Genomic DNA, 17,166 nt, shown 5'->3' with positions numbered 1-17,166 from the left:
CAGGGTTGGTGAGGTGCAGGGTCGCAGGGACAGCGCAGCGCGGTGCCGGATGGCACTGGTGTACTCACTCAGCAACAGATGCACGCAAAGTCTCTGGTAAACCAAACGGCTAGATGGACGGGTCCCGCAGCCGGCTGCTGTGGCTTCTCCCGGACAGTTAGCGGTGGCTGCCTTTCCCTGCACCTTTGTGTATGTTCAGCTCTGATGGCTTCCCACCGGTAACCCACTCCCCAGCGTATATATGTGCCGGAGGAGCCCTTTTGCCCGCAGGCTCTGGCCCTTGGAACTCTAGCTGTGGCGGTAGCTGTATTTCCTTCTACTGGTCGGACTGTTGCCTTCAATCGGGTCTTGGCTGTTAGGAAACCCCTGGGGTTCCGGTCACTGACGGATTTGACCTCTAATGGCGGCTCCAAGCCTGGTCGGGGGTCCGTAGGCCCTGCCTGTGTGTGCTGGCTTCACTTCGCTCCCCGGTTCGGTACCACGTGAGGGGCCGTGGACTATCTATCTATTATACCACCTATATATCTGGGTAAATATATTGTCTTCAACATTTTTGCCTTAGGAACTGCCATTTTTTGTGTTTGTATATACTTATGGTTGGGAGTATTGTATGTTGTAGGTTGGCCACTTAAATTATGGTTTGAATTTTAATACGAACATCTAATTATTTATATGCTTATTTATTCTATGTATTTTGGTGGCTTCCTTATCTCCTCCCCCCAGCACATAGGCACTTTAAGTGCATTAGCTGTGAGAAAAATCTTTTTGAGACAATCCCTTCCGGATAGTATTTAGCTATATACATTTAGTATGGGTGGCAAATAATTTATAATAAAAGAAACCTCCTCGTAATGGTTATATATGGAGTTTTCATGGTATAACTAAATATGATATCTAGTCCATGACCCTTAGTACTGTATTTATCAACTTGCACTTTTTCTTGCTGTTTTTTATTGTATATTTCTGTACGATTTTAATTCATATTTCAATAAAAACATTGTTTTTAATCTATTTATATTGTCACTTCTTTTTTTGAACATGGATACATGTTCAAAGTGGTTGTTCACCATGAGAAATTGCAGCAGGGGAAGCAGTGTCAGAATCCTGAATCCAGGTTTCAGTGAAGGCTAGTAGGTTAAGAGAGTTATTGAGAAAGAGGTTGTGGATGTAAGGAAGCTTGTTACATACGGACCGTGGATTCCAGAGAGCACAATTAAAAGAGGGAAGTGAGGGTGTACAACTAATGTTAATAAGGTCATCAGAGTTTCTATGGGAGGTGGGGGAGGGGGTAAAGTTGGCATAGGGTGGACTGGGATTAGGAGAGATATCACCTGATAGAAGTAGGAGTAGAAGGAAAAAGATCAGATTGTTTTTGGACTTGTGGCATGGCTTTTTGTGTGATACCCTGGAGCATGAAGGATTGAGGTTATTCAGATAGGTGAAAAGAGCCTGGGAGCTGTACATAGGAGAGGAGAGAGGGACTGATGTGGATGAGTGGTGATGGAGGGGGAACAGGGCGGTGAAAGTGGACAGTAAAGGCACATAGGATGATAGAGATTGAAATAATAGTCATGGTGGAAACAGAGTATCAAAGATTAGTTTACCTGTCTCCTGCCCTGACTAACTGCCATTGAAATAACTGCCCAGCACTTAGCAACGTTGGCACTTTGCAAAAGTTGGCACACGCATGCAGGCACCCCTTAAGAGAGCCCCAGATATATAGGGAAAGCTAGAGGTAAGAGCGATTGTGGGAGCTCAACTCGTTAAGGGAAATTTAACAAAAGGTAATCACACCAGGGAATAATTAGTGAATCAAAGGGAACAGGACAGTCTACATACAGCCTGACTCCAAACTTCACAATCACACCTGCCACCATCAGATAACATTTTCAAAGAGGAAACTAGTCAAATATCAGTGAGTATCAAACTTAATGTAAAGGTGTCATAGCAAAAGTTACAGCAAGCAGGATTTTTAGTTGTACCAGAAAAGAGGGTTCAGCAAAGATATAATGCAGGACATATGGGCTTACAGCAAGCAGGATTGTAGTTGTACCTGTGTGAAGAGAGAGGAGATTGATGTTAGTCCATTGCCATTGAAATAACTGCCCAGCACTTAGCAACGTTGGCACTTTGCAAACGTTGGCACACGCATGCAGGCACCCCTCATTAAAATAACTCTAATTTCTCAAGAACATTTTTAATACTATAGTTTAGGGCTCGTTGTCAAAGTTATCAGACACCTCAGAGGTGGTCTGCCTCCAAGGTGAGGAGCGCCCGCTTGTAATCTGACTGGTTTATACCTCACAAGCACTGTTTTGAAGCTGGCTGGCCTTACGAAGCCTTTTTTTTTTTTTTTTTTTTTTTTTTTTTTTTTTTTTTTTTTTTTTTTGACTGCTCCTTGTTTTCAGGGTCATACAAATAAATCTAGGTCTCATCCATAGTGACCAGTCGATCCAGAAAGTTCTTATCAGTGCGGAAATGCTGACAAATGGACCGGGAAGTTTTCACTTGCACGCTTCTCTGATCTGTTGTTAGACATATGGGGACCTAGAAATGAAGAAAAGTGATCCAGCTGAGTGACCAGGTGATTTATTCAGTGCAATACAGACATGGCATAGTCGTGGTTAACGCGTTTCTGGCTTAACGCCCTTAATCATAACCATTATAATTAAGGGCGTTAAGCCAGAAACGCGTTAACCACGACTATGCCATGTCTGTATTGCACTGAATAAATCACCTGGTCACTCAGCTGGATCGTTCTCTTCATTTCTCATTGAAATATGGAGACCTACTTTGCAGATCGCTTCTTCATGTCCAAATGTTCATGGATAATGACACAAACGCGTTAATGGGAAATCCCCAGGATGTCTGCTATTGCTTTAGTTGAAAGTCGTCAATTCCCCAGTATGAGGTTGTGTCCAGCATCGACGATCTCTGGAACAACAACCACTCTCGGACGTCCAGGACGTTCCTCATCATTGGTGCTGAAGTGACCCATTTTAAATTTGGCAACCCAGTTTTTAACTGTGGAATATGAAGGGCATTGATTCCCCCCCCCCCCCCCCCCCCAATGTCTCCGACAGATCACCATGAATATCCTTCTCGGACTTTCCTTGCAGAAACAAGAATTTTATCACTCCTCTGCTCTTAGTTGCTGTGAATATCACATTAGACTCCGCCATTTTGTTTTCCCGCGTGTGTAGAACACTGTTGCCATAAGCAACAAACACAAAATGTTGAAAACATACATTAGACACACAAGGCTTTCATGTGATGTAACATTTGTTACCATAGAAACAAAAAAAGATCACAAAGACTTATCAGCAACCCCTCGTAATCACAGGTGCTGATCGGTGCCTAAAGGTACCGTCACACTAAGCAACTTACCAGCGATCCCAACAACGATAGGGATCGCTGGTAAGTTGCTAGGAGGTTGCTGGTGAGCTGTCACACTGCGACGCTCCAGCGATCCCACCAGCAACCTGACCTGGCAGGGATCGCTGGAGCGTGGCTACACGAGTTGCTGGTGAGCTCACCAGCAACCAGTGACCAGCCCCCAGCTCCTTGCTCTCCTAGCTACAGCACACATCGGGTTAATTACCTGATGTGTGCTGCAGCTAAATGTGCACAGAGCAGGGAGCAGCGCACACTGAGCGCTGGCTCCCTGCTCTCCTACTTACAGCACACATCAGGTTAATTAACCCGATGTGTCCTGCAGCTAGCTACATGTGCACAGAGCAGGAGCCGGCAGCACAGGCAGTGAGAGCGGGGGAGGCTGGTATCAAAGGTAAATATCGGGTAACCAAGGACAGGGCTTCTTGGTTACCCGATGTTTACATTGGTTACCAGCCTCTGCAGAAGCTGGCTCCCTGCTCACTGCACATTAGTTGTTGCTCTGTCGCTGTCACACACAGCGATCTGTGCTTCACAGCAGGACAGCAACAACTAAAAAATGGCCCAGGACATTCAGCAACAACCAACGACCTCACAGCAGGGGCCAGGTTGTTGCTGGATGTCACACACAGCAACATCGCTAGCAACGTCACAAAAGTTGTTCGTTAGCAGCGATGTTGCTAGCGATGTTGCTTAGTGTGACGGGGCCTTTAGGGTCATCTGATGACCCCCAGGGTATGGTAATCTGTAAGCTCTTGCTATAAGCAGGGTCTTACAGACTGTGTCAGTGAACCGTACAGCAGTGCATATAATCGGCGAGGATATTAAAAAATATTCATGTCACACTGTGGGACTAAATTATAAAAAAAATTGAAATACAATTTAAAAAAAAAACACCTGTTTTGCCACTAAACACGGTGTTTGCATTAAAACAAAAATAACCAACAAAAAATGTACACAATTGGTATCGCCAGCTAGGAACCTGCTCCCTGCACTGTATTCCTCTTGTTGTTGTTTTTTTTTTCTCCCACCTCTGCGCTGAACAGACTCCGCCCCCTCTCCTGATTGGCTGTTTTCCTCCTGGCGTCACTCACTGCTGTTGGTGCCTTTTGGTCTGTCCATCGTGATAGAAGTGGGCTTGGATTGGCAGTTGCTAGGGCCCCCAACCCCCAGGTAAATAACATGCAGTGATCAAAAAGGTCCTCTACCCCGATCACTGCTAAGACTGAGCGTAGATCCTGTATAGCTTGGTAGGTGGGATTCAGAGTCCCCACTAGGCCAGGCTGAGCTTGACAGCTGGGGTCCCAAGGTACTGCCAAGATAACAGAGAGAGGTAGAAACCGGGTTCTTCAAAGCTGCGCCAATGATCACCAGCCAGAGCAGGATTCCCCAACTCCAGTCCTCGAGGGCCACCAACAGTGCATGTTTTCAGAATTTCCTTAGCATTGCATGGGTGTTGGAATCATCAACTGTGCAGGTGATTAAAGTATCACATGTGCAATACTAAGGAAATCCTGAAAACATGCACTGTTGGCGGCCCTTGAGGACTGGAATTGGGGACCCATGAGCCAGAGGATCAGATTAATGAAGCTTTATTATTGCATAGGTCTACGCGTTTCAGGAGCCCTGCTCCCTTCCTCAGGACCATCAGACATAAGCCAACATCAAATGGTCTGATGGTCCTGAGGAAGGGAGCAGGGCTCCTGAAACGCGTAGACCTATGCAATAATAAAGCTTCATTAATCTGATCATCTGGCTGTGGTGATCATTGGCACGGCTTTGAAGAACCCGGTTTCTACCTCTCTCTGTTATCTGCCGCTTTTGGGTTGCTGCTGCCTTGGTCTTTTTCTACATGCGATTTATAGTGGTTGTGACTCTCACAACCACATTTGGTAAGTAGTATTGCTCCCCCATCCTATACCCCTACATACGAGGGTAAGACCCTATTGCGCTTTATTTTCCACAGCTTCTTCAATTAAGGTACTGCCAAGGCCAGACCGAGCCTGATAACCGGGGTCCCAAGGTACTGACAAGGGCAGAGTTCCTGTATCTGTGCAGTCATCATAACAGACAGTACTAGACAATGATAGGCCATCAGTACTAAAGTACCGGGCAACCACCTCAAGGAAATGTTTCCTAACTCTTCTGCTTTGATTAATTATATTTTAAGACCAGAAAAGGGAAAACACAAGCCATACGATACAACCCAGTCATCTGAAATCAGGAAATGGTAGATCACTCATCCTACATAATTGTATCTGCCCCATCAGTTGACCTATTGCTACGCATTATTGTCACGTGTTGTCTTTTTTTTTTTTTTTTTAATAGTGGAAAAAAGTGTGTGACATTGTAGATAATAGAAAAATCCATATTGAACAATTATTCTTCCCTAACCAAATCTTACAATATCTGGGGATTTAATTCTCAGTCTCTGTATTATTCTGTATATACAGTATGCAGTGTGTCCACCCATATCCTCTCCACCGCCATTAACTTGAGAACGGCGGCAGCTATAGGCATAGAAATGGTGTCTAGGTATAGTAAAGTAGCCATGCACTACGCAATGAAGCCACCTATAGCGCCACCTGGTGGAATACAACGGAGTTAGCAATTTTATTTCGAAAACGTAACGAGATAGAGAGAAAAAAAAGTGAATTACAAAGTTGTATGAATCGACACCTTGCATACAGAAATACTATGATTAGAACGTGTAAAACTCATAAGGCTGCAGACGTGAAGCGATACCTCATGGAGACCTTCCTACAAGTCATTGGGTATGGTGGCTGCGTGGAGTGACCTGACCCCATTGGACTTCTTTCTGTGAGGTCACATCAAACAGCAGGTGTATGCGACCCCCTCCACCAACATTGCGGGACCTACGACAACGTATCACAGATGCTTGTGCAAACGTGTCACCTACCATATTGCACAACGTGCAGCAAGATACAGTATGCTGTGCAGAGTCCAGATGTGCATTGCAGCTGACGGGGGACACTTTTGAGCATCAAAGTTAAATGAGCGCCATATGCGTGGCCAGCATTCAATGTTTGGGGGGGGGGGGGGGGTTATGGGTTTAATCTCATAGCAATTCTGTATACAAGGTGTCGATTCTTATTGAATTGATGATGCCCTGCAACTTTGTAATTCACTTTTTTTTTTTTTTTCTCTTTCGTTCCATTTTCGAGATAAAAATGCTAACTCCATTGTTTTCCACCAGGTGGCGCTATAGGTGGTTTAATTGCGTAGCGCATGGCTACTTTACTATACCTAGACACCACTTCTATGCCTATAGCTGCTGCCATTCTCAAGTTAATGGCTGTGGACAGGATATGGGGGAACACACTATATACACTGCACAGTACCACTTCTGACCTGTATACAGGGTGTAATTCTCTCTGTATTTGTATTATTTTCCTATCCTGTTGTTGAAGAGGAGGCACATTGAACTTCGGGAAGATCAGTATTGGTGGGTTCCTTATTTTCTAATTTCGATGGCAGATTTAAAAATCTGGAAAAGCCTGTTTTTAAAGGGGGTATTCCATACTGCCGGGACTTCACATCCCCCCCCTTCCCACATGATCTCAAGAACTGGAGTTCTGAAGAGCACCATGTAAATGGAGCAGTGGTCGATCATGCGTAGTGCCGCACCATTCACACAAGACTCTCCGAATAATCCTTTAATAGCGTGGTGATGAGGGTCATCACCAAGTAAAGCAAAATTCATTAATCGGAAGGGTCATAGTATGTGAGTTTGTGACTTTTTTTTTTTTTTTTTGAGGGGGTTTTTTTGTGCCCAGGTCGGCTCTGTTTTGGGATCACTTGGATATAACATTGATTCAGAAGGTAGTCATACAGCTGGACTCTGATTTAGGACTAAGTTCACACTGTACAGGGATTGATTGTAGTCTCTTAGCCCAGAAATGCATATCTGAGCATAGGAGCTGTAAACACAAGTGTAGTATAAAGAATTATTATAAATCATATGAATTCACAATATATCACAGTTAATATCAGAATTCCTTTTCTTTTTATTCTGCCAGGTGTCACCAAACAACCCGGTTCCAGCCTTGTTCTAGGATGTTTTCAAGGCAACATATAAAGCTGCTATTAATTGGGAATGCGGGGTAAGTGAAGGCTCGATATGAAATTAAGGTATTCCTAATTACTGTTACTCATTCTACACCGCATCGAGAAATAAGATTATTACGATCGTTATGGATGGAGAGAAGCTGATTTGAAGACAATCAGCTGCAGAGTTTGTATTCCTGTCATCCTTGCCTAGTAGACCGGCCATTGCCGACAGACTGCGGAGGTGGCCGGTAACCTAGGCAAGAGCAGTAAAAAAAATTAAAGTCCCTTCTTTCATGAGAACAGAGGAGTTTTTATTTCTTTTTTTTTTTTTTTTTTTTTTTCCCAATTTAAGATTTTATTGATTTTCAAAGGAATTACAATATTAGAACATACATCCATGCTGTACCAAATGATACAAATCAGAAATCCAAAGTCAATGCTACACCAAGCCTTCGCAGGCTTCGTGATATTCTGTGGATAGTAGAAATAGTACATGGATAAACATTTAAAACCTTAGATGATGATAGAACAAGAAGAAGAGATTAAGTTGAGTGATAGTCACAGAATCCAAAGAAGGAGAGGTATTTCAGAGTAAGGAGAGGAGAGATAGAAAGCAGGGTGAGGCGACCGGGGCTGATGCATTGTCCATTGAGCTAAGATTTGTCGAGAGGATGGTGTGTACTGTCTAAAAGAGAAAAAGCCAGGGTGCCCCCAATCCGGAGATTAAATTAGTTCAAGAACTTTCTCACTGGACAGGAAAGACTCCCATTGGAACCACTTAGTGGCTGTCTCCACTGTTTGCCCTCGTGATTGGGCCATCACCATTTCCATGCGGTGGATCACATTTACCTCTGTTACCCACTCATCCAACGTCAGGGGGGGGTAGAGTCTTTCCAGCGCCGTGGGACCACTGTCTTGGCGGCCTGAAGAAGGTGACCCAAGATACATTTTTTAAAAACCTTTTCCGATACGTTAAAGATATACAGTAAAGCTGCCTCCGGGCGACTGGGCACTACGATCCCTGTGACCTCTTTTATGGCTACCAGTACTTTGCTCCAAAAGACCGACAGGCCCGGGCAGTGCCACCAGATGTGAGACATGGTGCCTCTCGAGGCCACGCAACGCCAGCACGTGTCCGTTTTTATTTCTTTGGGGTTTTTTTTTTTTTTCTTCTCCAAGCACTTTGCAATTTAACCAAATTCATTAGTTGAGATAAACATTTTAAGAATAGGTAATCAATAGTAACTATGTCTGACAAGAAAATAGCACAACACATGCGGCACCACCCGGTTGCTGTGGGTTTCACTCACTGCAATCCCGATTGCTCTGCCGGATTTTCTAGATGAGAATGGGGGTGCTCTGCTTGTCAAACCCAGGAATGGATGAAGTGGTGATCCAAGAACATTAAAGGGTTACTATTGATTATAAGAATACAGAAGAACAGCAGCACACGACAATAGTGAAAGTTTTCTTCTATTAATCCAGGTATGTATTAAAAAAAACAAAAACAAAACAACCCACATTATTCTACAAATAGGAGGAGCACTGAGCTGGCCGATGGCCGTTTCACAGTTCCAGCAAAACAGCCGACGTCCGGCTCAGTGCTCCTGTTTGTATCCTCTTCCCCTGTTTACACAAATATTGTGGTTGCTGTTTTTTTTTCCCACATACCTTGATTAATAAAAGAAGAAAACTGACGAATGACGTGTGCTGCTGTTTTTCTGTATTCTTGTAATCAGTAGTAACCCTTTTAATGCCCAGGCCATAAAGGCCTTAATAAAGCAGCGTTTTCTTATTTATTTTCCTTTTTAGTCTTTTTTTTTTTTTTAATTAATTCCCTGTCCCTTCCCTATATAGGTCCAACGAATAATAAAAAGCATTTTATATGAAATAATTGTAATTACGGCATCTGCAGGAGTCCAAGTTAGAGGAACATGGCCCCGTGTAGTGTCACAGGTCTCCTCTTCTCTTTTTTTTTTTTTTTTTTTTTATAGAGCTGCTGGTAAATTTACAGCCCCTCCGCATTATAGGACAATAGCGCTCTGACCTAAGATAATTGTGTATTTGCCTATATTCTCTACTTGCAGTGTGGGGAAATCAGCGCTAATGAACCAGTATGTCAATAATCGCTTTACCAACTACTACAGAGCAACGATAGGAGCCGACTTCTTCACTAAAGAACTGCGAGTGGATGAAAAGCTGGTCAACGTACAGGTAAAGCTGGCCATATACCTTTTTAATGTATTGGCAGTATCTTTCCTGACTTCTCCATACACTACTCTGGTGGAGGGTTGTCTATCGCAAAAAGAAAAGGATTGGACGATTAAATCATTTATGCCCTGATATGATATGGCCGGAGAGTTGGTTGATTTTTCGGTATTGTAAATGATCCTGACCATTATATGTGCACTGACTCAGATCTAGAGCTGCCCTTACAACTGAAAAGGATGGGATCCATAAGAAATCTACAGTGTTTCATAGAAAACCTAGTTTAGGGATCTGGTTGAGAACAATAGGCAGAGACCTGACTATTCCCACGTCGCTCCTGGTGATTGCCTATGGTTCTCAACCTGATCCCTAAACTATGTCAATCATCTGGAGCGAACTAGTCTGTTCTCTGCCTATGGTACTTGACTGGATCCCTAAACCGAGACCAGACTATTCCCGCATCACTCCTTGCAATTGACATAGTTTAGGGATACGGTCGAGAACCATAGGCAGAGACAAGACTAGTCCCGTCTCGCTTTAGGTGTTAGTTTAGGGATCAGGTCAAGAACCATAAGCAAACACCTAAAGCGAGACGGGACTAGTCTTGTCTCTGCCTATGGTTCTCGACCGCATCCCTAAACTATGTCAATTACAAGGAGTGATGCGGGAATAGTCTGGTCTCTGCTTATGGTTCTCAACCAGATCCCTAAACTGAGACACCAGACTAGTCCCGCGTCACTCCAGGTGATTGGTATAGTTTAGGGATCCGGTCGAGAACCATAGGCAGAGACTAAACCAGTGGTTCCCAAACTCCAGTCCTCACGACCCCCAACAGGTCATGTTTTCAGGATTTCCTTAATATAGCATAGGTGATTTTGATAGAATCATTATCACCTGTTCAATAATAAGGAAATCCAAACATGACCTGTTGGTGGTCATGAGGACTGGAGTTTAAGAAACCCTGGACTAGACTATTCCTGCGTCACTCCAGGTGATTGTGCTGTTCCTAAAAACACAAAAGGCAATCACATGGGGAAAAGCTGGCTGGTTGTGGCACCGGACTAGTCTCATCTCTGCCTATGTTCTCCGGTTGGAACGTAGAGTTCCATGTTCCCGTAAGGTGACGATGGAACCACTATGGACGATGGCTCCAGTGGTTCCCTAATTTGGATCTTCATAGGTCACCACTTCTTCATTAGCTCCTCTTTTAGAAAATATGCAATGGGGTTACGTATGTATGTATTGTGTGTGTGTGTGTGTGTGTGTGTTTTATAACTTTGCTCAAGAAATATAATAATCTTCCTCTTTCGTAGATCTGGGATACAGCAGGCACAGAGCGCTTCCAGTCCTTGGGCGCAGCACTATACCGGGGAACAGATTGCTGTTTGCTAGTGTTTGATGTTACATCCCCAAACTCCTTTCACGCTCTGGACACTTGGCAGAAGGAATTCCTGGTACAAGCTGACCCTCCGTCTCCAGAACAATTTCCTTTTGTGGTCATTGCAAACAAATCGGACCTAGAGGAGCGTCAGGTCAGTTTCAGCACATGTTCTTCTGAACAGCAGTCACCCATTTAGTTTTTTTTTTTTTTTTCCATCTACATCCATTATATTTACTTGAAAATTTTCTTGTGTCGCCATTGTTATAGACTCATAACGCTTTCAATATTTGGGATATGGGGCTGTGTAAAAGGCTTGTGTTTGTGCCCTGAGCTGACGTTTTTAATGATAGCATTTTGGGATGGGTGCATTGTTTTGGTCACCTCTTATTACAATGTGGGGGCGGCCCAAAAAACATATAATTCTGGTATTTTTTATTTATTTTTATTTTTCATTTTGTCTTGTACAGATTGATCTATTCAAATATTAAATTAATCCAGACATTTACAAATGCAGCAATACCAAATTGTATATTTTTTTTTTTTTGTTTTATTTTTAATGGGGCAAAAGGGGGTGGTTTTATTTATTATTATTATTATTATTTTATTATAATATGATTTTATATATAATTTACAATTCACACATTATCCTCACAGTTCACATATCACAATATTTACAAAAGCTGCAAGACACTATTCACATTACACTTCACAACACAATTAGGGTCTTTGTTGAAAGGAATGTGACAGCTGCAGTCCACCACTCTTGCACGCTTTCCCACCTGCTTGTCCCCCTCTCCTTCTTCTTTGTTATCCTTTCCACCCTTCTCGATCTCTATGAAACCATAGCTGTCAATCAGATAGGAAGGAACACTCCCCTTCACTGTCCTGTTTGTGGCTGTGAGACAACTGGCTACAGCTGCCCTGGGTAATGGGACAAATTATCGCTGATCTGTAATCCTTGGTTAATGGGCATGAATTTAGTTGCCCACCAGCCCAATCTTTACCTGTGTTCTCTACAGGATTTCTAGTTTCTTCTGGATCATACACAAAACGCTGCAGACTATCAAACCGTGAGGACAACTGCTTTTAAACCTTTTATAGTAGTAATTGTTTACCATAGAAAACAAGCGTTTTTGTGCACCTGTCACCCGAGACGCTTCACTGGCAACTTTCCACATAAGTCATCAATGTTTGCATCAAAGTTGTAGAATGACTACGTGGCTGCATGAGCTTGAATAAATCATGGGAGTTAGGCTAGGTGCTGTGGACTTGGCCTACGTTTAGAGTTTTCTTGACCTACAGTAACGGAACAAAGGAACAAGACAAAGAAGAATCAATGAAATGTGATGCTGATGAAGGATGGTATCAATATCGTTGATGGCAAGAAGAACAAACAAATCAATTTTGGAACAAATCAAGCCATGCCCCGGAGCAAGTATCACCAATCTATGACTTGCCTACTTTGGACACCTCATACGAAGAGTGCAATCACTGGAGAAGGAAATCATGGTCAGAAGAATAGAAGGAATAAGTGTGACGCCCTGGGCAAGCCAGGGGTCACAGGTCATGACACCACCACACACCCCACATTCCCTGCAGGAACACCACGGTCAGAACACAAAATCCTTGTTGCCTTCCTCCAGGGGCTGATGTCCACACCAGGGGGTGGGCCAGGCGGTTGGCTCCGCCCACCGAGGAGCTCACAGTCCTGGAGGCGGGAAAACCAGGCAGATTAAGTTTAGAGTTTGAAGTGAGAGGGAGGTGGTAAAGGAGCAAGTGAAGGAGAAGGTGACAGTAACAGAGCCTGAAGTTGGTCCGGGTGTGTGCCCCGGACTGAGACAGCGAGGTTGGCAGACGGCGGTGACCGTCTGCAGGAGTGGCCTATTGGAGTCTACCGTAAGGACCGTGGACGGGTGGTGGCCCGGCGGTACCGGACCGGTACACAAAGAGAAGCCAGCACCATTGGCAGGGGCCTTTCGGATCCCGGCAAGGCTTGGAGTCGCCGTACAATTTGCCAAATCCGTCAGTGAAGGGGACCTCCGGGTCTCCCAACAGCCAAAGTCCCGATTGAAGGCAACCGTCCAACCATATTGGAGAGACACCGCCACCGCCAAGGCACCAGTTTCTCAGGGCCAGCGCCTGCGGGCAAAAGAGGGGCTCCTCCGGCTCATATCCAAGCTGGGGAGCGGGTTACCGGTGGGAATCCATCGCTACCAACAACCGTATTTAGGTGCAGGAAAGAGACAGTCGCCGCTAACTTGCAGGGAACATAAACACTGCAGCCGTCCGAGGGAGCCGTCCAACCAGCCGCTTGTTTACCGTGAACTGTGTCATCATCCTTGGGCTGAGTGAGTACCTCCGTGCCGTGCGGCACAGCGCTGCCCCTGCGTCCCTGCACCTCAACAGGCCCCATAACCCGCCTGTCAATCATCCTAACTCCCCATCATCGGGCCCCGGGACCACCAACCCCCCTACCCACGGAGGGGAGGGCCAACATCTAGCTGCTCCATACCATCACTCCCAGGATCCCCATACAGAGCAGCGGTGGTGTCCACACAATCACCACAACCGTGGGTGGCGTCACGGACAATAAACCCCTTTTCACTCACGGGCGAGGAGCGTCGCTTGAGTCCCCGGGATCCGGCACATCGCTCGAGCCACCGAGCAGCAGAGGCCGCAACAGCAGCGGCAGCCGGACCCGAGCAGAGGGAGAGCGCAGCGTCCCCTCCTCCGCCCGCGACATAAGCTGAAGAGGAAGACCAGCTGCCCGATGGCTTATACGATCAAGATAATGGTGGACGAGACCCTGGTTGACTTATCTAGGCGGCACGAGACCCTGGTGGACCTATCTAGGCGGCACCATGAGAGGTAGTTGAGAACAGTGGGAAGGCATTTTCTTGCTACTAGACACCATTACATTTATTTTTCTATGCAAATATAAAAGTCAATATTGGCCATTTAACGAGCCTTGCCACATGATTTGGGATATAAAACAAAACCAAAGTCAGGTGGCCAATATTGACTTTTAGGATTGATATATCCAATAAATTACACTAAAGTTCACATCCTCTTCCTTTCTGTAGAGGATATTTGCATATTTAACTTCCCAGAGGAGCATTGCCTAAAGGATTCCATAAGAATAAATGTTCCCTCTTTTAGACTTCCTGTCTGAGGCCTCTCGCCCAGCCAATTTCAACCTCCTGCTTTGAACTGATGAGGGGCAAACGTCCCGAAACAAGTTTCAGGTTTGGCTTTATATCCTAAAACATGTGGCAAGGCTCCCTAAAGTGCCAATATTCAATAGGTGGCAATATAGTTCTATGAAGAGGATAGTTGCATATTTTTAAGCATAAAAAAAATAAATAAATGTAAGTAAAATGTCCTTTTATTTTGCAATAGGTCCCTCCTCGTCAGGCGCAGGAATGGTGTAAAGCGTGTAATGCAGAGTACTATGAAGCCAGTGCAAAAGAATCAATAAATGTAGAGGACGCTTTTCTAGGAGCCATCAAACTCGCCTTAAAACACGTATGTATCAAAATTAGTCATGAGTGGGCACTACCATGCTCGGGTGCTCTGTACTCGTAACTAGTGATAAACGAGCACTACCATGCTTTGGTGTTCGATACTCATAACAAGCAGTTTGACGCTCAGATTGGTGCATCTTGAATACCCGAGTATAATGGAAGTCTATGGTGCACTTTGGCATTTTTCCGGAAGATTTCCTGGAAAAATGCTAGAGTCCCCCATTGAATTCCATTATACTCGGATGCTTGCAACTCGAGTACCAAACTGCTCATTATGAATACCGAACACCCGAGCCCGGTATGGGTAGGTCATGAATATTATCTTGCTGCGGATTGAACAGCTGCACTTCTGCCAACGAGCTGTTTTGAGCTCCAGCTGGATGTAAAAACTATAAAAGCTGGAAGAGAAGAAGTCTAATGATCTTCAGGACTTGGTAGTAGCTACTACACATCGAGTAGAGTTGTGTTGCACATGGTTGAGTGTTTATAGACAGTTGACCGGTAGGGTGAGTCCTTACCAATCCAATATCGATGGCCTGTCCTATATCAAAGGAATCACCGGGCATCCTCTTTCACTGAACCCTTCAGGGCACTACTAGGTACTGCATCTTGTCAAAGATGCAGGGTCTACCTCCAGGGACCTGGAAGTCCAGTGCCAGTAACATCAAAACGCATAACATCCCCAGTTTTCCTCTCCCAATAGTTGGTGACTGACTAGTTTGGGAACCAATGGATGGTCACCCCGGGGTGAAGCCGATCCAGTCCACTAGCTGACAACCAGGGCGGGAGGAGAGAGACAGTGGTGCAGTCTGTAGTGACAGTTGTAAGAGACAGACGTGTCTTCAGAAAGGGTCGTGTAGCAGTAACCTAGCTGGTGAAGGAGAGTGGTTGCCAGGGAGGGTACAACGAGGTACCCCTGGAACCATAGCACTGACTGGGCACAGGACGCTAGGCCAGGCGAACGATATAGGCTATCTGACAAATACCTGCACAGTGAGGGGACCATCCAGGACCTCACTGCCCCAAGAATCCGGGGGCACCAGCAGTAACGAGAGAGCCAGGGACCAGAACAGAACACCGACCCTACAGGGTTCACACTGCCCGCTGTACGGACCAGAGACTGAACGACAAACAGGAGGGGACCCCAAGACGCTCCAAGCAACGGGGTTCCACTAACCAGTGAGAGGTGCAGGGGAAAGAAGCCACCAGGTTACCACTCCGGCACTGGGACTAAAGGGACCAGGGGTCGAAACTAGTCGTCCTCAGTGAACCAGCATTACCACCGCTGTGAGTAAACACCAGTTGCACTGCATCCCCATCGTGTGGTTTCCCTTCTTTTCCCCCTCGCCCATGACAGCACCCTTAGTTAGGTGGTGCTGTCATGGGCTCATGAAAATCCTATTACCGGTAAGTAACGAAGACTTTCCACGCCGAACTCCATCATTCATTCCCTGGGGCTCGGCCCTACTTGCTGAGGGCCCAACAACCGAGCTGCCATCCCCATCAGCCCCAGTGGCAATATTCTGTGCAGCGGCGGCTCCATCTACCTAGCCGCAATCTGCAAGTGGCGTCACGACATAAACTCTTATCTCCCCTGTATATAACCCCATTTCAAGCCCCACCACCCCAGGGTCATGGAACCGGACATCGGCCATTACACACCCGTGACACAGCATCCCCGTACATATACGGCCCAGGACAGAGTACCCCATAGCCCTGGAGCAGGTCAACTGCATCTACTTTCAAATGTCCTGTTTATTTATTTTCTAATGTAGATTTCGTCCATTGAAGATTTATGGGATTTCCTTACGGTTAATTTTTTCACTATTTCTTCACAGCACAATTTATCAGGACCGGCGTACGATGACGAATCTGTTAATCTATTGGAAAAACAGAATAATAAACACAAAAAGAAGTGCGAATGTTAATTTCCTACCAAACCCACGGGACTCCAGGAGAGGACGAAATTTACATGAAGCATTTGTGACACTTTGAGGTAGCGTGTCAGCTGTACAGATAAGACGACAGAGAAGCCTTTCACCTACAAAGAAGCTCAGGAGAGGCGTTGTGGAATGGACTTGTGCTCTGCAGTCTGGTGGACGAGAAGAACTTATTTTATTCCTTCAGGCTCTAATTCACATATTGCATTAATTTAAGATTTTAAAATTTGTTCATTAAAGTTTCCTTAAACAATTCCAACTGCTGAATTCAGGAACGTGATTTTTTTCATATTTTTTATTTAATTATTATTATTATTTATTATTTATTTATTTTTTTTTGTTTTTTTTATTTTTTATTTTCTTCTTCTCTTCAAGCACTCTGCAACATGCAGAAGAACAGGAATGTATAAAGTGAAATATACAAAACCTTACTTACAGGCTGCAAACATATACAACCCCCTGGCAAAAATTATGGGATCACCTGGCTCTGAGGATGTTCATTCAGTTGTTTACTTTTGTGTAAAAAAAAAAAAAAAAAAAAAAAAAAAAAAAAAAAAAGCAGATCACAGACATGGCACCAACTTTCTGGCTTTAAAAAACACTAAAAAATAAAAATCATGAAAACATAATGTGCTAGCCAGTAATGGTT

General features: G+C 44.7%; 1 protein-coding gene across 2 annotated transcripts in view; it reads left to right on the top strand.

The window, feature by feature from the left end:
• Positions 1-16,769, top strand: part of LOC142250661 (ras-related protein Rab-7a-like) — a 42,810-nt gene extending 26,041 nt beyond the window's left edge. Inside the window, exons 1-6 of one of the 2 annotated variants that reach the window (XM_075322851.1) lie at positions 4,498-4,566; positions 7,434-7,517; positions 9,552-9,678; positions 10,986-11,204; positions 14,453-14,578; positions 16,416-16,769. In XM_075322851.1, the coding sequence (XP_075178966.1) occupies positions 7,471-7,517; positions 9,552-9,678; positions 10,986-11,204; positions 14,453-14,578; positions 16,416-16,505 (609 nt within the window). In that variant the 5' untranslated portion in view covers positions 4,498-4,566; positions 7,434-7,470 and the 3' untranslated portion in view covers positions 16,506-16,769. Of the gene's footprint in view, positions 1-4,497; positions 4,567-7,433; positions 7,518-9,551; positions 9,679-10,985; positions 11,205-14,452; positions 14,579-16,415 lie in introns of those variants that run through there. The other variant, XM_075322850.1, reaches the window with a different exon arrangement.
• Positions 16,770-17,166: the final 397 nt, after the last annotated feature.

This window comes from Anomaloglossus baeobatrachus, chromosome 9 (assembly GCF_048569485.1).
Source record: "Anomaloglossus baeobatrachus isolate aAnoBae1 chromosome 9, aAnoBae1.hap1, whole genome shotgun sequence".
Classification (NCBI taxonomy): Eukaryota; Metazoa; Chordata; class Amphibia; order Anura; family Aromobatidae; genus Anomaloglossus; species Anomaloglossus baeobatrachus.
The sequence above is the reverse complement of the archived record's forward strand: the minus strand, read 5'-3'. Positions and strand labels throughout refer to the sequence as shown.